This window comes from Anabrus simplex, chromosome 1, assembly GCF_040414725.1.
Source record: "Anabrus simplex isolate iqAnaSimp1 chromosome 1, ASM4041472v1, whole genome shotgun sequence".
In the NCBI taxonomy this organism is placed as follows: domain Eukaryota; kingdom Metazoa; phylum Arthropoda; class Insecta; order Orthoptera; family Tettigoniidae; genus Anabrus; species Anabrus simplex.
Window position 1 is genome coordinate 1,522,858,303 of NC_090265.1, and position 23,453 is coordinate 1,522,881,755.

Genomic DNA, 23,453 nt, shown 5'->3' on the forward strand with positions numbered 1-23,453 from the left:
CGAAATCGGAACAAGAGCGTTACCCTGCTTGGCTGTTGTGGTTAAGCGTAAATTAGAATAAAAACGATGGACATAAATATTTATGACAGGAAGCCTTAAAATCATAGGGACCTACAATAGGTTACAACCTCATTCTGTTCATATTTTTAAAATTATTGCATCCTCATGAGTACTGTGTTCCTTTATTAATCTGTTTACCCTCCCGGGTTGGTTTTTCCCACGGACTCAGCGACGGATCCCACATCTACCACCTCAAGGACAGTGTTCTAGAGCGTGAGACATTGGGTCGGGGGATACAAATGTGAGTGAGGGCTGCACCTGCTATGCTGAACAGGGGCCTTGTGGGGGGGGGGGGAGAAGGAAGCGGCCGTGGCCTTAAGTTAGGTACCATCCCGCCATTTGTCTGGATGAGAAGTGGGAAACCACGGAAAATCACTTCGAGGATGGCTGAGGTGGGAGTCGAACCCACTTCTACTCAGTTGACCTCCCCAGGCTGATAGAATCCCGTTCCAGCCCTCGTGCCCCTTTTCAAATTTCGTGACGGAGCCGGGAATCGAACCCGGGCTTCCAGGGGTGGCAGCTGCTCATGCTAACCAGTACACCACAGAGGCGGCCCATGAATACTTTACCATAATATTCGTTTAGTGTAATTATTTATTATAATATAGAGGGGGGGATCATGTTTCTCCCATTACCATATCATACTGGGATTACTAGCTGAAAGGTAAGCTTGAAAGTTGTCCATTATGAAGTGTGGCATAGTTTTAAAAACCAAGGCAACAGACATCTACAATAAAGGCTGTATACATTTCAAAAATAGCAGTAAAATACTGTATTTACCATACTTAGTGTACGTTTGAACGAAATAAGTGTTTTTTTGTGGGTACGTTTTCTTGGTTGTGGGCGCCCCATTTCCTTTATTTGTACATGTGAATGAAAATTAAATAGGGCTGGAAATATACAGAGCATAAGCAACTGAATTGAGTGGGATACCATTTATCTCTTTTCGCCCTCACAACGCATTGTTCCGTTAATTCCTTGTTCTTTAAACGAAATCTGAAACAAAATTCGACAAATAATAACCGTGGCTATCCGTACTTTCGCCAAATACAGTAGAGACAATACACGACACTTACGGATTTCGCCTTGCTAAAATGGGAGACAATTCGACGGTGGCGCTCCTAGTGACTTGACCTGAACAAATCGCGCTAAATTCAAATATCAATGGAAATGTATATACGGAAATGGATAAATAAATTACGTCTAGAAAGAAAGTGGTATTGAGATATTAACTTCGAAGTTGCTAAAGCAATTCTGGATAAATAAATGAAGAATTATTTAAAAGGTTCTTATTCAAAGACTGAAATTAGACATATAAACAAGGTGTGAAATGGACTGCTGTGAAATGGCTTGATCTTTTATTTATGCATTACTTTTTTAGCTTTAGCATTCCTGCCTGAAATCTTACGGTTGGATTTGTCTTTTTTCCTCATTTAAAAACAATGTATCATCATATTAAGACATTTGTCAATAAACATATCGGCACATTCCTTACACATATGATGCAATGAATTAACATTTAATAGCTGGACCATTTTCCTCTTAACATGAAGCCTACTAACAGAAAGAAAATCTATAAAATCCCGGCTTTAATCTGAGAAGAGGGATAAAAGAAAGAAAAGTTTGAAAATGTTGTCGATAGTGATGCTTTGAGGAATATTTACGTACAATTAGAGTAAAAATGTAACATACCCTTGGCTGTACAGTCGAGGATTTTTAAAGTCGCTGGCCTGGAAATGATCTGAACAGATCTTATAATTCTTATACAAGCGTAACGTCCCTTCTTTCTTGTACACTTTATCCAAATCTCTTCTGTGACATTTCAAAACCCACAGATCACACCTACAACAACACATCGGTATTGAAGGTTAACTGCTGCACTATACAATAAAATATGCGTATTATATTTTAAGCCCGTTAAAACATGGGTCGAGCAGGTCAAGATTATGAAGTACTATAAACATCTCTGTCACTGGAAGAATATATATGCAAACACAATATTACTTACATGTTCTTGTCACGAGGGAACCTGAAGAACGAGCGCGCATTTTTCTCTACTTCGTAATTACTGCAGCCAAACACAGCACATACCTTTACCCTCATGTTGACAGGAGATATCAAGGAATGGCACACGCTACTATTTAATTATGTCAACTCACTGAAAACGCATAATTAACACCAAAAACTTCACACAAAAATACACGTGCTCTTATGACAGAATCAGTACCGTTCAGGTCTATCCGCTAGAGTGTGCTCCAATAGCTGTCCCTCGATATCTCGCTCAGTGTCGTGTATTGTCTCTACTGTATTTGCTTTCGCTAAGTAAACAATAAAATGGATTTAATTACAAACAGAAATTACAAAAAGGAATCTCGGCTTTAATTCAGTAATACTTAAAGTACGATATATCCTTGGTTTTATTACTCCGATTAGAACAACCATACGCTGAGCTTACGGCTGGCATTCTTGAAAGCGAGAATCTATGTTTTCACTTCTTAAAACTTAGGGAATTAAATTGGCATGCACGATCTCCCTGTCACCTCAACATATGCTCTCGCGCCAATTCGCTTTGTTTGACAACCGTTAACATGGCTGCCTCTTACCAACTTGCTTCAAGCAGGGAGCGCTGATGACAGGCTTACAGCCCCTCTATGTTATTCTAGCTCGTTGATGATACCAGTTGATCTTCTTTGGAATTTATTCTCTTTGTTATGAAGTCAGAATTTTCATCTTCTGCGTGATTTTTCTTTTATGATCTTTGGCGTAATACACTAATGCAGTAATTGTTGTTAATTTAAATGGAGAGTTGGGTTATCTCAACTTTTGTTGAAGTCAGTGTTGAACGCTGTGAGTGAATTGTGCAGTTAATCGATTGTTAGCATTTTACGTTATATGATGAAACTTTCAGTTTGGAAGTTTATAGGGTCTTCATTTCTGCCCCCCGAACGAAATAATGGCACTCGTAAGTTGGATTAATGGTTATACTTTCTTAAATGGAGTACGTTCTGTTATAGATATTGTCATCGACTAGGATTTTAATGTGTTTTAGGCCTTGCCCTAAGATTTCTGTCGTCCAATTCATCTGATTCTGCCGAACCTGAAGCAGCTTGTGCTAAAACTGCCAGACTCGCAAAGAAACTTAGGGAAAAGACACCGATTGGTAAGAAGGAATAATCAGTTCCCGGCTTAAACACAGCACCATTTTACTGCATGATAGCACGTTTTAGAGTGGTTACATATTTTGGGAGTTGATATACAATACTAAACTGTGTTTTAGTTTATGCTGTGAACTTGCGGTACTTGAAAATTCTTCAAATTTGAGAAATACATCAGGTAAAATGTGGAAATTTCCTCATGAAGTATTAAAATCTAATTTATTTGCAAGCCCGTTTCATACTGCACATTGTGAGGCGGCTTCTAAGTCCTCTTCTAAACAGAGCACTAAAGAAAGCTGTGAATATGGTTCTCCTAAGTACTTTGCGTTATGTGGACTTGGAGGAATATTGTCATGTGGCATTACCCACACATTGGTTGTGCCACTTGATTTAATTAAGTGCCGAATGCAGGTTGATCCAGGCAAGTACAAAAATTTTGTTACTGGCTTTTCTGTTACTCTAGAAGAAGATGGAGTTAAAGGTTTGGCAAGAGGATGGGCACCAACTTTTATTGGATATTCCATGCAAGGATTGTGTAAATTCGGACTTTACGAAGTCTTCAAAGTGGTATATGCTGACATTTTGGGTGAAGAAATCAGCTATCTTTGGCGCACGTCTCTCTATTTAGCTGCTTCTGCATCTGCAGAGTTCTTTGCGGATATAGCTTTTTGTCCAATGGAATCTGTAAAGGTGCGTATCCAAACACAGCCAGGATTTGTTGGGACTCTGCGTGAGGCAGTGCCTATCATTTATCGTGAAGAAGGAATGAATGGTTTTTATAAAAGTCTTGTGCCACTTTGGATGCGACAGATTCCATACACCATGATGAAGTTTGCTTGTTTTGAACGGACTATTGAAATACTGTACAAATATGTAGTGCCCAAACCTCGTGCTGATTGTTCAAAAGGTGAACAGTTGGTGGTAACCTTTGCTGCTGGATATATAGCTGGTGTGTTTTGTGCTGTTGTTTCGCATCCAGCTGATACAGTAGTATCTAAACTTAATCAAGAGAAAAGCTCTACTGCTCTTGAAGTTGCCAAGAAATTGGGTATGGCGGGTTTATGGAAGGGACTACTGCCCAGAATTGTTATGATTGGTACATTAACTGGTCTTCAGTGGTTTATCTATGATGCTGTGAAAGTAACATTTAACTTACCCCGACCTCCTCCTCCAGAGATGCCAGAATCACTTAAACGTAAACTGGCGAAGTAAGGACAGTAAAATTTTGTACATTCACAAGTTAAATGTGTCTTTGGTTCTTTAAAACAAGTGACTTGACAAGTAGTAGTTACAATATTCTTAGGCCTTTAACATTGAACTATCTGATAGAGCCAGTTTTCAGGTTGTGAATGAAGAACTACTATTGACAAATTCATATTAAAATACAGATTAGGGTATGTGAGTAGGGTTAATTAAGATTTTTGCATACTTTGCTATCCTAATTTGAGCCTTACTGACTTTTGGGGCTCTTTTGTTTTGTTTTGTCATGTTAATACTATATTTACAGTATAGCCTGAAGTTCTTGCCCTATGTAAATGTGTGATCAGGGATGTTCAAACTTTATTTTTATTTTTAAACTGTGATATTGTGTTTTTTAAGTAATGTGATATTAGTTTTTATACCTGTTGACCATAAAGTGATTGATTCGTTGAAATAACAAGTCCCCAGTGTGCTTCAGGAAAGTCATTCTTCAGGTAGTTACTGTTTACAAGCTCATTAGCAGGATTGGCATGGATATGGAATCTAGAATGAAATCTTTGAACACATTCATAGACATATTCACCAACTATCATGATCTCAGAAAGTGGAGGTAAGTTGATTAATTAAACAACACATGGTAGAACTCTCGAAACGATGGGTGGCCCCGGCATTAGTATTATCGGCACACTTTTTCTGGATAGATTCGTGTACGGCAGTGAGGAGTAAGGAGGGAGCTCTCCTGGTTCCGGTAGTGCTGCCAACTGAATGGATATTAAATCTGAATTGAATCGATAGAAGTTCAGTAAGACTTACATTAGTTTTATAGCATGATGAGGATGTAATATGTTGGAAATCTTAAGTGGAATACCTTGTAGAGGAGAGATGTGTTCACTGCAACAGTTAAGAACCCACCCGCCGTCCCCCAAAAGTAATTTTGCTTTTATAACCTAATACAATTTATCACGCGCCATAGCCCATCGCCTAACTAACGTACCAGCATTTCCATTGGGTGAGACGCAATGGGATATGACGTCACTCCCAGCAATGAAGTAAAATGAATTTTGTTACCAACCTGCACACAAGAAATACACAACTGCACAATAAATACACAAGTGAATGCAATCTTTAAAGAAAGAACTCTATTCAACTCGCCTTAATGTAGAGGAGCGAACAGCACGCTTGCAGCTTTAAAAATCTCGTGCACCCTCGTGTCAGCAGGAAAGTTTGTCTTAAACAGGAACTCTGCCAAGTAGCCAACCAATGGCCTAACCAATCCAGATCAATGGCTTTGTTACTAACCTACCCTAACCAGTCCAGACCAATGGCGGTGTCATGCGGGATACTAGAGGCCTAGGGCCGCTTTGCTCGATCTAGACCAATGGTCTAACCCATCCAGACCAATGGCTTTGTCATTAACCTACCCTAACCAATCCAGACCAATGGAGTTGTCATGCTGGATGCTAGAGGCCTAGGGCCGCTTCATGTTTTCTAACCTGGCGGCTTACACCCCCAGACCCCCCTTTGCTTGATCCAGACCAGTGGCTTAGTCATGAGATAATGGTGGCTTCTAATGTTGGGGCTTATACCCCCAGATCCCCTTTGCTTGATCCAGACCAATGGCTTTGTCACGAGATTCGTAAATTCAAAAGTAGCGCCGCTGCACTAGGACTAGTTCTTTATATGAACAGTTGGCAGCTCTGTCCACCGCACGATCAAGCCCTTCGTGAGACGCAAGGGAAAGAGAAACAAATGACAGTGCAGTTGCGCCTAGATGCTTGCTCTGGAAAATGTAAGTTGTTTTGAATTTTTACCGAAGTTTCTAAACCGTTATTCTCTTAAGCCAACAACTGTGTCACACAGACATTAGGCCTATATAATATTTTTTGATGCGAATCTTGTTCCTATCATGAATTCTATAGTTTGGCTTTGCTGTGTAAACAACAGTACTAGTACGTAAAGTGTACACCAGATGTCGCACAGTGATGCATAAGCAATTCATAGTTTGTGTTTTAAAGGTTGCCAGTACGAATCTCGAAGATTGCCGAGGTCTACCGATTCAGCACTAGGGTGATGTAAATCTATCCAGAAAAGTGTGCCGATAATAGTGGTTACACACACAGCTTGGGATATAGGCCTGTATTGATAAGAGGCCAATAATTTGACACAGGTTTGACATCTTTGTTGCTCGGCATGCTTCATGGCATTGATTGACACCTACTGCCTGAGGGTTTTACCTTGTTTGTAAATAACATTTTTAAATGAATTATGTGGGATATATTACTATTAGTAGGACTTAAGGTTAGTAGTCACGACCCTAGAAGATACCGCTGTATGGCATCACAAATGAATAATTACTGCCGTATGAGGTTAAGATCTGATGGGAGTGAAGAGGGATTACCATTTGTCTTTTACGTCATTCATTTAAGCTTACAGGTTTACTGAGCAGTTTTTGCATCTGTATCATATCCAGACTTTTAACATAGTATAATTTTCAATTAAACATAGTAGGATAACCTATTTATCTTCTAAAATTTAAAGTAATTTAATGCTCCATCGAGAGGTCTTGTCTGCATTCTTGAAGTAGTGTATACAATACAGTGTTTCCAAATCTTTTCTCCACTAAATTTTAGTTGAAATTCTGCTAAATTTCGAACTGAAGCGAAACAGCATATAACTTACCAGCTGTTTTAATAGAATAGATTAACTCAATACTCACCAGTTTCAGAACTCCTCCCTACACTATATGCTCTAAAGCAGATGTGCTGGGTTAAGGTCCTGTGGTTTCGTTTGAAGCCACAATGGTACTATTCTTTTTTCAAAATATATCCTGGCAGTTCACAGCAGCAAAGCACATATGGAAATTTTCAAATCTATTTCAAAAGTTATTTTCACTTTCATTACTGTTTTACATTTTTTTTGATAAGTGCAGAAAGAAATAATGTCTTACAATTTCACATTTATATCACACTGCCAGGAGATGTACTGTCCAAGTTTGTGATCACTGGGAAGCTCAACCAACTAGTCTTTTAAAGTTTAATTATTTAACCACTCTTTACAAAATATCTGACTGTACTAACCTTTTATTTCTACATATTGCCGTACCAAAAGGAACCGGGTGTCAAAAGAAACACAATATCAAACATAACACTACCCGGCTCATCAAGAGTACAGTAATGATTCCAACAAATTCTGACTGAGGCTGTAGGCCAGAGCTGGACTAGAGGAGTGGTAGTTTGCAGCATAAGTTCAATACAATGGGATTGAGTAGACTATTATACCGTAGTAAGTTGTACATTATTTTTCTCCTGGTGATGAAAGGTGATATTGTTACCGCTGAAAGTCGTTAATAGAAGTTTGAAATCCATCAAAAAATCCGCTGTCTGCTAAATGGAACATTTATCTGCTGTTCCATTTAAAAGTCCGCCAAATTTAGCCGAAAATCAGCTGATTTGGCAACACTGATACGATAGTAACACTGGAGAGGTTAGGAAAGATTGCTACCTGAAGCTGATCCCAGCAGTAGTACTATATTTAATCGTTTCTGTCTCTCTTCCAATCTGTACTGTTACGATTGCTAGGCTGGGGTGTGCTTCATGGCCCTTTTCTTCTGTCACTACACACACTCAGACTTAAGGAGTTAGTAACCATTTGTCTTTTACGTCATTTTATGAAACTGTAGGCTCACAGCAACTGCCCATATTATTATAATCAGTCCATACAAACTCTTTTGATATTTTAAAAGCATTTGTTTCCTTTACAGTTGAATTATTTTCTGAATATTTGATTTTATTATTAAGGAGGGCTCAAGTTTCTTCAATGTTAGAGTGTGGTTTTAACTTCTGATTGAGATGCTTGCTGATACATATAGCCTACATTATCATTAGTGCTTCTCACTGCCGGGCTGAGTGGCTCAGACGGTTAAGGCGCTGGCCTTCTGGCCCCAACTTGGCAGGTTCGATCCTGGCTTAGTCCGGTGGTATTTGAAGGTGTTGAAATACGTCAGCCTCGTGTCGGTAGATTTACTGGCACGTAAAAAGAACTCCTGCGGGACTAAATTCCGGCATCTCGGCGTCTCCGAAAACCGTACAAGAGTAGTTAGTGGGACGTAAAACAAATAACATTATTATTAGTGCTTCTCACTTGAAACTGGATCACAGGGATACTAATAATAGGTATGGCACACAAATGTACAAAGTACATTGTGAGAACAATTATTCTTACAAAACTGTGTAAGGGACTTTCCTCACACCTCATGACATGATATCACATTGTTTTTCACATAACCTGCATATGCGCAAAAGTCTGGGTGATGAAAACTTGTTTCTACACATTGTGTGGTGTAAACCATGCACTGAGAATTGTGTTGCCACATGTCATAAGTTGTATGGTGACTACTGCGTCCATTTCCTTGAGATCATTGCATCTGTGCAAAAGAAGTCGCTCCATATTTGTTTATGCTTTTCGCTCATAATGGTCATTATTTCCTCGTATCTTGGTGTAGATAGAACTCGTTGGAGTTTCAGTTCCTTGACAAAAGGGAGTTCCCTCGTTAAGGCATAGGCTAGCTGTGAAGGCATGAATTTTGACAAAGAACTCTCTTTAAGACCGTCGACTCAACCTTCTGAATCTCTGCAAGATATCTTCACTTCAGATGCAGCCATGTATTTTCTAGCCCGTATGAGGCCACCGGAGCAACTTCTAGAAGAAAGAGCCTAGAATTGTTGTTTACATTGAGAGGGTTCTAACGTGCTTTATTTCACTCATTGCTCTTATAGCAGCATTCACACTTTCCTCGACATCGATTATGAATGTTACAAGTCAAGGAATTTAGAATACTCAATAGGTAGGCCATTCTGGGCATGTGTGCTGTCATTGGTCAGCGGCTTGTGACATCATCAGGAAGAACACATCTGCGGTCTGTAATACTCTCTTGCATTAAATTCCTTTGCGTTTTCAAACTGGAATGTTTTTCTTTCATGACTTGGAACATATATATAAATTATGAATATGTTTAATGAATAAGATAAAAATAGAAAATATTTATCGTAGGGCAAATTATAGTGCATAGTGTATGTGCCAGTCTCGTAAGCCTTAGTTAGGCATGTTTTTTATTACTAATCATATGACAATGAATAGGTAGTTCTTAAAATTGTTTTAACATTTTTCTTCTTTATCAGACAAGACGGATGTGGATTTCACAAGGCTATCCTTCCACTATCTGCAGGTTACCACGACTTAGCAGGCTACGGCGTCAGTGGGCTGTTTTTGCCACGGTATATTTTAAATATCCTTCGAAAGGTGAAGTTAGCGACACTGTCACCAGAGTAGGTTCTTCTTTACTGCATTCTTCTTCATTGTTTCCCATTTGGCCTTTTTGTTCAAATGTCTGATACGAATGAAAGTCTTTGTCCTTACATATAAGGCAATGATTTTCCTATCGACTTAGGGAAATTTCAAGTGTGTAGTCGATGTTATGTTTCCATTACTTTGTAGCGCCTTGAAATACAGTGTCCGTGGAAGGAAGCAAAATTAACTTCAAACTCCATTGTCGTAGCCAACCACTCAGAGGAAGGAGAAATAACCTTTAGAAATAATAGTGATCCAGTCTTGTTCGGAGTATAGTTTCGGATCAAGACAACATATATCCGTTTTTGTTCCCAACGAACTGTCAATTTTTTTACATTTGTAGGCAACATAACCTGCCAATATTTTAAAGAATCGTCTGTTACATCTTCATTGGGAATCGTCAACTGCTTAGGTCAGTATCAAGTAGCAAAGTTTTCTTCACTTCTGTCAAAACTTAAAACAGCGGACGGGTTGTCAGTCACTTCGATGCAAAGTTCGCTGGAAAGGAAATTCTGGAATTCTTCAGTTCCTTCGTCAGGTGTCAGGGGGTCAAAAAAATGTAGATAGTTGACTCTTGTCCTCAGCAACAGAGGCTCCACGTGATAAGAGGCATGTCGTTCGCATTCCCAGTTAGTATTAAGAGGCGCAATCTGTTCTTCACTTCGAAAGGAGTGGGATTGTTATAAAATGTACAGAGACCCCGAAGTCTAGAAAGAAAAAAAAAATTCCAGACAGTCTTTGATTCAGTCTGGAAGTCAAAATGTACTTTGCCCCAATGCCTTTCACATCTCCAAAGAGCCCAATAAGGGAGTTTATGGATATTAAAAATGTCAAAAAATCTTTTAAAAGTGTTTTCTTGACTTCGATGTTTGAGGCCATAACCACTTCTGGGGGGAGCTTTTTCGTCGTTAGGGACCCTTGAGTTCGAAACATCAAATACATCATTTATTGATTCATTAATATTCCCCTCATTATGTTCGTGTAGAATATATTTTATTGCTTGGGCAATGCGACATGAAAACAGCTGTGCAGCCATTCTGACATTTTGATGAGCACGTCCAGTAAAGTTCAGGAGAACCTCTGATATATGGTGTACGATTGAAAGGTCACTTTTCCGATGCCTTAGGAGATTTTCTGTTAGAGTCTTTGTCACAGTAGTCCCATCCAGTAAAGTGATTCCATCATTAAGGAAATGATTACGTAATAGTTTTAACAAGTGAGGGACGTCAAAGAACACCCAGACTTTCCAATTAGTGTCCACAGGGTTGGAAAAATATGTCTTGCTTGTAGATACCCCAAGTTCTTTCCATACTTTTGCATTTTTCCCCCCCACCATGTCGCAAGTAACAGCAACGACACGCACTCCAGCCCCTTCAAGCTCTTTGATAATTGTTTGCGACAGTGTGCTTGTCATCATAACATTGAAGTCGTAATACACAGGCTGTTTCCCTTTTGAAAATAAACTACGAATCATCACCACCTGAACATTTTTGTGCGCCCCGAGTAGCACATCATCGGATGAATCATAACTCTCGTGACAGTCAATGTTTGTTTCATCGAAGCTTAAAACAGCCATTGCCTCGAATGGTTTAAACATTTGTGACCTAATTTTGATTAAATTTAACACTTCTTTCAAAATGTCCAGTCTGCATTTAAACTCTTTTTTCCACCTCTGAAGAGTTGACCGGCAGGGTGAACGGTATTTCCTTTTCCTCAAATAGGTGAACGCTGTGGGGGAAAGTGCTCTTAAAGTGAGTGCATTTGCAATATCTTCAGGGCTCCATCTGACATGTTTTTTCCTTTCCAGCAAACATAGTATTTGACCTGGTGTAAAACACTGGGACAAAATTTGGGACAAAATTGTCATTACTTCTTGACTTATAGTTTCTTTCTTTTTTTTTTCTAGTGGCTTTACGTCACACTGACACAGATAGGTCTTATGGCGATGAACTTATAGTTTCACGTCTCATTTTGTAAAGCATAGGTCTCTTGGCAGATATCACGTGTTTCTTACATTTAACTTTCCTCAGAGCAGCTTCTTTTTTGTCTCCAGGAGAGTATTTTTCTTTTGCAGAATCACCAATTCTTTCTTTAGCTCCAAAATTTCCTGCTCTTTCATTAATATATCTGGATGAGGAGCGGGTTCTCTGTTGGTTGCCTGGTCTAGTTTCAATTTCTTCGGAGATAAGGAGTCTAATGCTGTTACGGCCCTTTTCCTAACTGATCTCTTGTCACTGCAGTGTTCTTGCTACGTTATAACCTAAACAGAAAAGAAAGGTATTGTTGGTTTCTGAGCATGTTACTGTTAATAACAAGCATTTCAAGTCTGAAATGTAATTTTAAATTTAAAAACATAAAACAAAAGCCGAGATTAATGAAAGTGAATGTGACTTACTGTACTAGCCTCAGTTTTATTTCCATGCCAGTTCGGTATTTTCTGGGAAGGAACAGCGTCCGATTTCAATATTTTCCGTATTTGAAGACCCAGTAATTCATTTTTCGTCTCGTTCATAATTATCCAGAAGAAAATTTTCCGAACATGTTCTTGCATTATAAATATTTATCTTGTCCATTTACTTACACCGAGCTACCCATGTATTTTGGAGTGCTTCATTCTTTGGGAATCGATGGTAAACTGTGTCCTGAGTTTTGTAACCGATATTATTACACAGAGCAACGGCACAGTTAGTTCTATTATTACTCATTTTACTTAAATACTTAGAACATTAAAGAATCTAATCGCCTGTTAAATGAGAAACACACCGGTAAGTTAGATTTTATAACATAGACCTCACTATTTATCACCCACAAACTCAACACAACCAAGACTTCAAAGCTCACTGTATCTTCCCAGTGATGTAACGTTAGACTTGATTTGTTTGCCATCAAATGCGCGGGAAGCCGGAATACACCCCCCTGGTTACAAGTAATAAATTTCAAATTGTTTCGGTATTAAGATACAAATTCATAAAATAAAATATTTTTGTACCCGTCTTTTTTCTTTTGATTCTTTTCTACTTTCTTTCTAATATTTACCTTTTTTTTTTTTTTTTTAAGGCATCTTCAGATTTAGATTAATATTATGCATTTCACTGCTATTATTAATGCTACTTAACGTTCTGTGTTGACATCAAGCCTTCAATACATTTCGGAACAAGATGATTTCAATAATGTATGTTTTTAAGACTGTTTTTATTTACAAAATAATATGCCTAGGACATAAATTCTCATATTCATACTTTAAACATGATATTTTGTTTTAAAAACATATTTGTTTATTTTTATCATAATTGACATGATTTTTACATTTCATTATTTATTTTTTACCATAATTGAAATGTTTATGGCATGAATTTCACTGGAAAGAATTGAATTTATAAACTCAGCTGATATCTCCATTCAAATTCATATGATGAACCTATTTCAATCCAAGAAAATTGCTCAGCACCATCAAAGCTACCCTCCCACAGTTCAAGAGATCATAAAAGTTCACAACAGTTTCTTCAAAATCTTCTTGCCTCAAGTCACTTTCAGGGACCAGTGATGCTAACTTCTGTTTAGCTGCCTGAGGAATGAATTTATGTTCCCTCCTGGAAATGAGCTTCTCTTTTAACTCCTGATTAAAGAGGCCTCAGTATTAGAAATATCACTTCTTTCCATATCAAGCACAATATAATTTAAAAGGTGCAAAGAAGCAAGAACATGTACCTACACCTCATTGGAAGGATGTTGGAAAAAAAAAATCTTATTACTCTTGAACAGGAGCTGCTTTTCTGAGAGGAAGAATGATTTCAAACCAGATTTCAAACAAGATTCTGTGGGCTGCTGGTAAGAGGCTGAGAAATCTGGTACTGCTATGACAGAGAACTACACTGACAAATTCACAGAAGTCCTTCAGCTGAGCTGAAGATGATTCTAATGGATTGAACATGTTCTACATAAATATGTTTTTGTGAATGTTCAATTTTTATTTTAATTCGGCTGTATTTTGGTATTGATTGGGTGGGCTAATAATGAAATAATAAGAATTTTATGAATGGATTATGAAGACGTTCCTTGGTGTCTGTAATGTGACCTCCAGCTACCTTAAGTGTGAGACAGACAAGAGAGGCCTTCCTTTAATTAAATCGAATAACTCCACGTTTTCCTCTTTTTCTAAGGGTCCTTACACACAAGCATTTTTCTGTAGTCGTCGTTTACCGCAAAATGGGGTTCATATGTGGTCAATATACGCTGTATTGCCGTCACCATATAATGCAATCGGAAGAATACTTCCCCTTTTCAGATGAACACTTTCTCGACCACACATCAACCACTGTCGCTAGCTGTAGCTGATCCCGTCCACTTACCACAGCCTGACTGATGCGCTTTTATTTTCACACGGGCGACATGTTAGCCACATTGTGACAAGTTCTCGCTGGCAGTTATCATGATGTTGATATGGTGTCTGATTGGTCCAGTCTCCCATAGTAACTCATTGAAAGAATTTTTAGACATTCTGAAGAACTGGAAAAATTTATTCAAACTCAGCTACCTTACCCTTACGATAGAAGAATTCATAGCTTTTTACAACAGTAACTTCAATATTGATGGGTAATTGATCTGCATCATTCTGCACACAGTTGTGAGCAATGTGTTCTCCCCAACATACTGAGAACATTAGTTTTTCCTTGTCTTTTCTCACCTCCAAAATTTGTGTTTGTGTTATCTGCACAATATGAAGCAATTTTGTCCTTGAGATTATTGTTCTGTAAAGTTTTGATAACATGCTGTGATAATATTTCTGATGTTTTACCACTAACATCATCAAATTCTAACAAACCAATTGTAACCCCAACATTTGGGATGGAATATCTTGCTAGTACAGGAACTAACTTCAAATTTTACCTATTAGAAGCATCTATGGTTATACAGTAGTAACAAAATTAGCAGCTTCAGTTTAGTTTCAACTTTCTTGTTTACAAATGGGGCTATCACGTTAACTGCTATTGCCTCACCTTTTGTTTTTCAACAAGTAAACTTTTTATCATACAGTTTATTTAGCAATTTTGACTCAGTCACGTGAATTGAAGCTCAAACCATGCTGCACAAAATAAATAAACAAAAGTTGCCTCTCGAGCATCAAGTTGTAAATCTTAAGGCTTGCAACAAAAGTATTCATACCCCAACCCATCCTAAACAGGATGCGTTATTGCTGGACCAATACGGAGTACAGGTCAAAATTACAAAACCAAACGTATACCTTGTACAGCAGTGTACATTAAAAAGTACAAAATAAACTGGAAGTAAATAACAGTACATAACAAAGCAACAAATTTGTACTCCAAGACACTATTTATCTGGACATAAGTATTCATACTGTATTCCAGAAGTGTTCACAACTCAATGAACAAACAAATATTACGAACTCGATCAGTAGTGCGTTTGTTTGCCTTTACTGTATATTATTTATTTTAACCTGTTGGGCATTGAGAACTCCAGTTTCTGTGTTAGTTCAGATGAAATGTTCCCCATTCTTGTTGTAGTAATTGTTTCAAGTGTGTTTTACTTGTTATGTGGTGTTTTCTTAGTCTGGATTCCAATTCACTCCATAGATGTTCGATGGGGTTGGTATCCGGCGATTGGGGAGGTGGGGAGTACCCAGAAGCGAACAGTTTCTGCCGTATGTTTGGGGTCATTGTCGTGTTGTAAGTAAAACTCATTAGCAATCCCAACCTCTTCAGCGCTTTTGCGAACGCTTTCTTTCAGGATGTTCAAATATTGAAATATGTCCATAAATACCAACTCCCCAACACCTGAAGCAGGCACTGAGCCCCACACCATAACCCCACCCCCGCTGTGCTCACAGTGGTTAACGAGGTTCTGCTCATCGAGCTCTGTGTTAGGGCGTCTCCACACTAAAATGCGTCCAACACTTCGGAAAGTATTAAATTTACCCTCATCTGTAAATATCACTGTCGACCAAAACGCATTATCTTTCGTCATATATTCTTTTGCAAACTGTAGTCTCTTCCGTCGATTCACTTTCGTTGTGTGTGGTTTCTTTCTTGGGACCCTCGATCGATACCCAGCACGATGAAGGACCCTCCTTACTGTTTTGTTTCACACTGCATGATGGAAATATTCTGCCAGCTGGGATGGTATTGCCAAAGATGTAGTGTGTGGTTGTTTTTTAACTGTGGTTACTATGAACCTTTCTTCTCATGCGGTCAGTTTCTTCGGACGTCCACTTCTTTTCTTGCTTATAAGAACATCTTATCCTTTTAACCTTTGTATGATGCTTTGCACAGTTGGTTTACTTCTTCCAATGATGTTTCCGATCTCGGAATACGATTTTCCTTGGCGTTGAAGGCGTAGAATAAGTCGTCTCTCTTCAACAGATGTTTCCTTGGTTTTCCTCGCCATTGGACTAGCACCGTCTATGACCAGCTGATCAGTCCGTCTCTGTCTGCATCTGCTATGCAACTAATGCCACGGAACAACACAGGTTCCTCTTTACTCGTTCAAATCCCATTTTTACACGTAAGGTATGAATACTTACGTCCAGACATGCAGTGTCATGGAGTACGCATTTGTTGCTTTGTTATGTACTGTTATTTACTTCCAGTTTATTTTGTGCTTTCTAATGACCACTGCTGTACAAGGTATACGTGTGGGTTTGTAATTTTGACCTGTACTTCGTATTGGTCCAGCAATAAAGCATTTTGTATTGGATGGCTAGGGGTATGAATACTTTTGTCCATGTCTGTATATCCACTGTTTGCTTACACCAGAAGTTTTAACAGCCTTGTAATGCTTCTGAGTTCCCATGTGCTTATTTACTGTATGTCTCGACAGCCACCAGATGCAATAAAAATTTATGAATTACAAACAGTGCACATAACCTCATTCTAATTTTCATTATTTTTATTTCTCTTTAGAAATGGATATTCTTCTTCTAACATATCCTCTTTGATATTTTAAGAACTTGTTAAATTGTTACACTAATTTCATAACCAACAACAAAGAGAAACTACATCTACACTGCAAGCTTACACACACACAGAACACCAGATAATTATTATAAATACCCTTTGGCTTGGTGTGGCTTGCATAGCAAAGTGAAGGCAAGGAGCATAGTGAACATACTGCAAAGTTATTTTTAGAATACATTTTATAGGGTATCTGAACCTTTGCCATATAAGAAAGAAAGAAGTACTTATGAAATTTGATGTTAAAAATAACATTGTGTTTGACTTTATATTGATACTAGGCCTATCTAGTAACTGAAATTTGGGGCTGATGATCTAGATGTTAGGCCCCTTTAAATAACAAGCAGCAGCAAGCAAGTAATTGAAATTTAAACAAGTTATCTTTTGACTTCTTTCTTGTATCCTGATGTATCTAAACAAGAAAATTAGATATTTTGTCATTTTTAAAATAGTATGACACAGTCACTGCCCTTAAAATACAAACTGTCCGTACAAAATACGAATAAAACTAAGGAACAATGCTAGGTTTTGGACCACCCAATCAATACACATCACTTTACAAGTGAGCTATTTAATTAAAAACATATTAAAAATAGTTAGGAACATGTTTCGTCTCTATTTGAAACTTCATCAGCCATAAAATCACGTGGTAGTTTACAAAACTCAAATCAGAAAACTGAAAAAATTAAAAAAAAAATTGGAATAACCCAATGTTTTTTAAGGACTATTTGGGAAATGCAGAAGATATAAATATATATACATTATTTACACAGATTGACCTCACTTCTTGAAAAAAATTTGTCTTCAATGTTAAAAAATGAAATTGACTTGAAATAAACAAGCCTGCCATAACATCTCATATGGAATCAATGTCCATTGTTGCTGTCCTTATTTGAAACAATTGTTTGCAAGAAGTTTTAAACTACCTTTTTAAATATAGGCTATGTAATGTATATTTGTTCTCCTATGTTTTCTCAATAGTTCAAAAGGAACTTCCGTTCTTAATTCAACCAACAGCGGATACACCCTTTCCACTTAGAAAAGGATAAACAAGAGGATCAGCCTTTTTAGTACAGTACAAAGTGATGAGGAAGAAAACTAGAAGTCAAGTAAAGAAAAAGCATGTTTCAGTAAAAAACATTTCTTCAGGATCACAACACCAATTTTTTAGTGTTTTAAACAAGTGATTTTATTAAGCCTTCAGGACCTAAAATGATACCAAAGACACCTCATAGATAGTATATTTAACCCATTTTAACTGTAATATCCTTGTAACAACCTCCCCCCCTCTCCTCCTCTAACCCATACATTCTTTACTAACATTAGTTTTTAAATTCAACAAAGATTTAACTATGTTTATGCTGTTTATGCTTTATGCTGTTTTATCTAAGCTTTTGTGTATGGAGCTGTTGATCGCAAAGCGATCGAAACGTCCTGTTGTTCTTAATGATTTTATAAATTGCCAAAGGCAAAATAAAAGAAAGGTATCAATTAGGTGAAAATATTTTCTTATATTGATTAGATGTGCAGAGAAAGACAAAAGTATGAGGAGTGGTGATGCCAGTTTGGCTACTCATTACAGCACGAAAGTGTAAATATTTTTTCATCCAGTTATATCTTTAATTCCAAAAGTGATGACCTATATTTTTCGTGGGCTTAATAGTTTCCTGAAAGTCCAAATTAATTTTTAACATCAAACCCCAAGAAAGTGTTGTGGAAATTTTCGAAATATTAAAGAAGGTAAATGGAAGTTGAGAGAAATGAAAGGCGAAGTGCAGAGAGCATAACAGCATGAACGTGTAAACATTTTTCCATCCAGTTGAATTCCAAAGTGATGACCTGTATTTTTCGGGGGCTTAAAAGTTTCCTGTAAGTCCAGGTTAATTTTTAACATCAAACCCGAGAAAGTGTTGAAGGAAATTTTCAAAATATTAGGAAAGGTAAATGGAAGTTGAGAAGCTAATACGTCCATGATCACTGGAAAAATCGAAAACTCCCCAAAATTACTGAGCAGGCCGAGTTGGTGGGGGAGGGGGGGTCGTCAAATTTGGAGATCAGAAGCAAAACACTGGTACTAAATAGACTTGTGTGAGCTACACACCTTTATCTACGTATAACGTATTGAAATTGAGCAGCTTTAATGTTCTAATTTTATAATATGAAAATATGAAAAGAAAAAAAAAACTAACAAACAGAATGAAAACAACAGTATGTATTAAAACAAAATTAAAACATTACAGATTAATTTAATAATTACAAAATTACCTGAGCATTAATTAGAAGCAGAGATACCGCCAAGATCGTCATCTCCGTCATTGTCATCTTCACTTCCACTTTCTTCGTCACTATCTGGGAGATTGATAATGAAGGGCTCCATTACATCATCCTTAGGAATCTCTCGCGCATAATCTTCCTCTTGTAATTCCTCCATGTGCTGTACACATTTTTCCCATGCCTCGGTTGTTATGCTTCAATAGCCTCGTGTCAGTCTCTTAACGTCGGCGTTTTTAAAAGTGTGTTTTTGTCGGCAACATATCATTTCATTTGGGTCCAAATTAGCTCAGTTGGATTATAATGGCAGTGATAGGGGGGAGGTGAACTACTTGATGGCCATGTTGTTTGGCAATGCTGTCTATTTCATATGATACTGTCTTTGATTTAAATAATTTTACTACAGCAAGTAATTCTTCTCTTGTCTGGGAAGAAGTGTGAGGAATATTGTGCCTCGAAAGCCAAGACAATATATCAGCTTTCCGGGTATTGTTGCATATTAGGCAATATTTGTCCACAAACCATTTCTTGAAAAGTGAATAGTTCATATCTTTATGGTAGTCTGAATTTGTTGTCTTGGATTTCGAGCGGAATACTAATTTGGACTGCGGGATGAATCCAGTAGTAGATGAACTGGCATGGCGCACCCCCCCCCCCCCCCCTTTCATCAAACAGGATCAAATAACACTTTAGGTCTTAATAGAAATTGGGACAAAATCCCATTCCACTCGTGGCCCTTCAAAGAGATATTTGTCCTCAAGGTAGAACGTAACCTATAAAAGCTGTTCCTATTAAATCAAAGTTCCTTACGAAAATTAATAGCTTACTCTTCTATTAATCACATTGGTTGGATAATTGCCGTTATAGTAGCTGGGTACCCTCAATCCTCCAGAACCATCACTCATTTTCCAACAGGCACTTTTGGTGTGATTCTGATTCACCCACGTCTCATCGAGAGAGAGTATTAAAGACTTCCCAGGTGCTCTTATTTTATGAATTATTCTCAAGAAGGTTATTCTAGCTGCAACAATGTCAACCCTTTCCATCAGGAATTTCCTCCCGTCATTGTATTTCTTAAAGAAGAAACTTTTTTTTTTTTTTTTTCAGAATCTGCGGTATAGAATCTTTACTGCCTTTAAATCCCACTGCTGTCTTCATTTTCCGGGCCAGTTTCAATGCCATAGGATATTTGCCCTTTTTATACATATCAAATATTGTTGTACGCAGAACATTTTTATTGAAATCATCAGGGTCTGTCACTAGCTTCTTCCTTTAGGATTCTTCCCTGACCTGAACACTGCATTATTTTTATTTCTGTAGCTTGTTATCCTCTTTACTGTTCGCAGGCCGATACCACAGGAGAGTGCTGTCTTCTTTTGAGGTGTGGCAACATAGTGTTCCTCACCTTCCCCGCCTCTGAACGCATGCTGCTGCATGCTTACAAAATACAAATACACTTTAAATACTATTTCCCATGCCTGTTGATGTAATACGTGTCTTTTTGCTCTTCCTGGATTCATCTTACACACGCAAATCATTCCCTAAATTAGTTATGATATATACAAATAAAACTCTAAACATTCACTCGTGACCCACACAAACAGGCAACTCTTACTGAAATTATTCTATTGGCCCTGAGGAAAACATGTCATACTGCGAAGTGCGTGAATGAATGCTACTGCGCAACCCTCTTCAAACTGCCTTCCCGGCTGCGTTCTACTCTAGTATGCTCTTCAGTTCCCAACGACTGTTCTTTAGTACGCACTTCTAACCCTAACAGCTGTTCTTTAGTATGCTCTTTAATCCTCGAAAACTGTTCCATTATTGTGCACTTCCAATCCTAACAACTTTTCTGTCACTCCTAACAACTGTTCTTTAATATGCTCTTCACTCCCCGACAACTGTTCTTTAGTGCACACTTCCAATCCTGACATCTTTTCTTTAGTGTCCTTTGCGGCCTGTTCCATGCGCGCCCGTCTCATAATTACTCTTTATAGTCAAAACGGCCCTTCCAGATTGAGCTTCCGTCTCATGCGCCATGTTAACTCATGTTCCATATTTCCAAGTGATTTTACTTTCCCACTCACAGCTTCGTGTACTTTACATTAATACCAATATAGTTGGTCCTTGGACATTATAAATTTTCCACCTAACTCATTCTTAGTTGCCAGCGTTTCGCCCCAGTGTGCTAAGTTGGGCTCATCAGTTGGTAAATAGCACACCTACCAAGACGCATGGCTAGTGCATACCGTGGAGGCCACTGGCAGTGCCAATGCACTATGAGAGACTTTGTCTCATTTTCAAAAATTGATACCTGCCTGGCCATCAGATGATAAAGATGTTGATTCCCATAGGGAACCTGAAATATTTGTTCTGGATGAGTAAATTTATAATACCAATATAGTTGGTCCATTACTGGACATTATAAATTTTCCAGCATTTCGCTCCACAACAGAAATTAAACTTGGTCCACAAATTGACCATTCTGAAGCTGTTTTAATTTGTTTCACAACAGTCCAACTTTCAAGAATTTGGAAAATTTTGACATATTTATTTCCTACCCAAGGGCTCAAATACTACAGCAGAAACACACGTTCTATGCCAGCATTACCATCCTTGCCCTCGACTTGTGGCCAGTATGTCCGAACACTGGTTTATACAGCCCTGAACTGATAATAATTAGAGTAATATATCTGCCATTCTCCTATAAACTGAGACTGAGGAGATATCACTTTATCCAGTACTAACTAATTATCAAGATATACTATGCAAAAGCAATCTCCGGCTATGTCTGTGGTTGCAATTTCTGAAGGATAATCCTACTCACTGTGCCTCATGATTGGAAATTTATTTCATAATTCCCAGCACACCATTTGGATGCACTCTCGTCATTCCCGTAGCCCTAGCAACCAGAATGGGTCATTACCAATAACTGGTCCCATTTGTCTGTGATTCTCATTCATTTCTAATCTAACTCAACTTTATCATGGTAAGGTATCATTCTTTGTGTTCGAACTTAGGCTTTCTGATTTGCCTTAATTACTCGATTTCATCCAAAATCGTGACCCACAAAACAACGATAAAGCCAGACTGCTGGGCTCGAATTTATATACCTTACCTAACGTCCTCTTCTTTTGCCTGGCTGGTCAGTCGGTAGAGCGGTGGCCTGTCCAGAAGATGGGTCTAACAAATATATCAAACATACGCGGGACGGGGTTCTAACAACTATACGTGGATGAGAATCCAAAGAAAAGGGGGTGGAAAATTTTAATCCACGAAAATATAAAATGAAGATAAAATTTCCCCCAAAAAGTATCAAAACATTAAACAAAACCATTTTTTAAAAACAAAATAGCTCTGAAAGTAGCGGGTCTCTGCCTGAATCATGAGAAAGTTTTAATCATTCTCGGAACAGTGAGTAATTAACATGGTGTGAGTTTTTTTTTACAAATAAGTTTGAACACTGTAAACGTCGATGCCGTCATTTAAAACGTTCGTCTACATGAGATTAGGAATGTAAGATTCGCACATTATTTCCAGTAATATAACTCCCAATGGTTAGGCAAACAAAAACATGGAACACACACTGGCTTCGGACCACTATAATACTGTCCAATAGATCACTGACTCGACCATGAACGTGATTCTATATACAAAGACATGAGTACAGAAACTCTCATACCTTAAATAAAGCACTTGGGCTTACCCCATTGAACAATTGACAACACAATGACAAGAAAACAATAAAACACATGGGCATCCACATTCAAGAAATACTCCGCTAGGCCTGAAATAAATACGTAAACAAACCCTAGTCCTGACGGGTTGGTGACATTTTCAGTACATGGTCTATCCTCTGTAGGTGGTCATTAGCTCCCATGTAGGCCAGCAGATATGGCAAGGTCGTTTGAGCATCTGCCTTAATTTCAGACATGGCCTTTTAACTGGCTGCAAATACAAAACAGAAACAAAATTCCAGACTCATTTACACGGCAAGGCGTTCACAGCAGCAAGTCCTCTATTATCACAGCCACAAGCTCCCCCTTCGCTCATGATTCAAGGGCTCTCATCTAAACTGGGCAAATGTTTCCCTCCCTCGCATGGGGTGACTTCACAGTACAGGCAATAAGAGCCTCTCAAAACTAATCACAACAAATATCTCATCAATCTGGTCCATTTTCCCCAGACTCACAAATCACATCAGATAGGCCTCCATGTATAATCTACTATCAGGCTATCTGGAACATATAGCTGCCTCTGTGGATCAGCGGTAGAGTGTCGGCCTCCGGATCCCAAGATAGCGGGTTCAAACCCGGCAGAGGTAGTCGGATTTTTGAAGGGCGAAAAAAAGTCCATTCGACACTCCATGTCGTACGATGTCGGCATGTAAAAGATCTCTGGTGACACATTTGGTGTTTACCCGACAAAATTCATTAAAATCTCAGCCATA

At 38.2% G+C, this 23,453-nt stretch overlaps 1 protein-coding gene and 1 pseudogene across 1 annotated transcript in view; both read left to right on the plus strand.

Moving 5' to 3' along the window:
• Window positions 1-2,801: 2,801 nt before the first annotated feature.
• Window positions 2,802-23,453, plus strand: part of LOC136880061 (succinate dehydrogenase assembly factor 4, mitochondrial) — a 60,179-nt gene continuing 39,527 nt past the window's right edge. Inside the window, exons 1-2 of the mRNA XM_067153275.2 lie at window positions 2,802-3,022; window positions 3,110-3,220. Of these exons, the coding sequence (XP_067009376.1) occupies window positions 2,953-3,022; window positions 3,110-3,220 (181 nt within the window). The 5' untranslated portion in view covers window positions 2,802-2,952. The remainder of the gene's footprint in view (window positions 3,023-3,109; window positions 3,221-23,453) is intronic.
• LOC136880044 (solute carrier family 25 member 3 pseudogene) lies at window positions 3,239-4,839 on the plus strand (annotated as a pseudogene).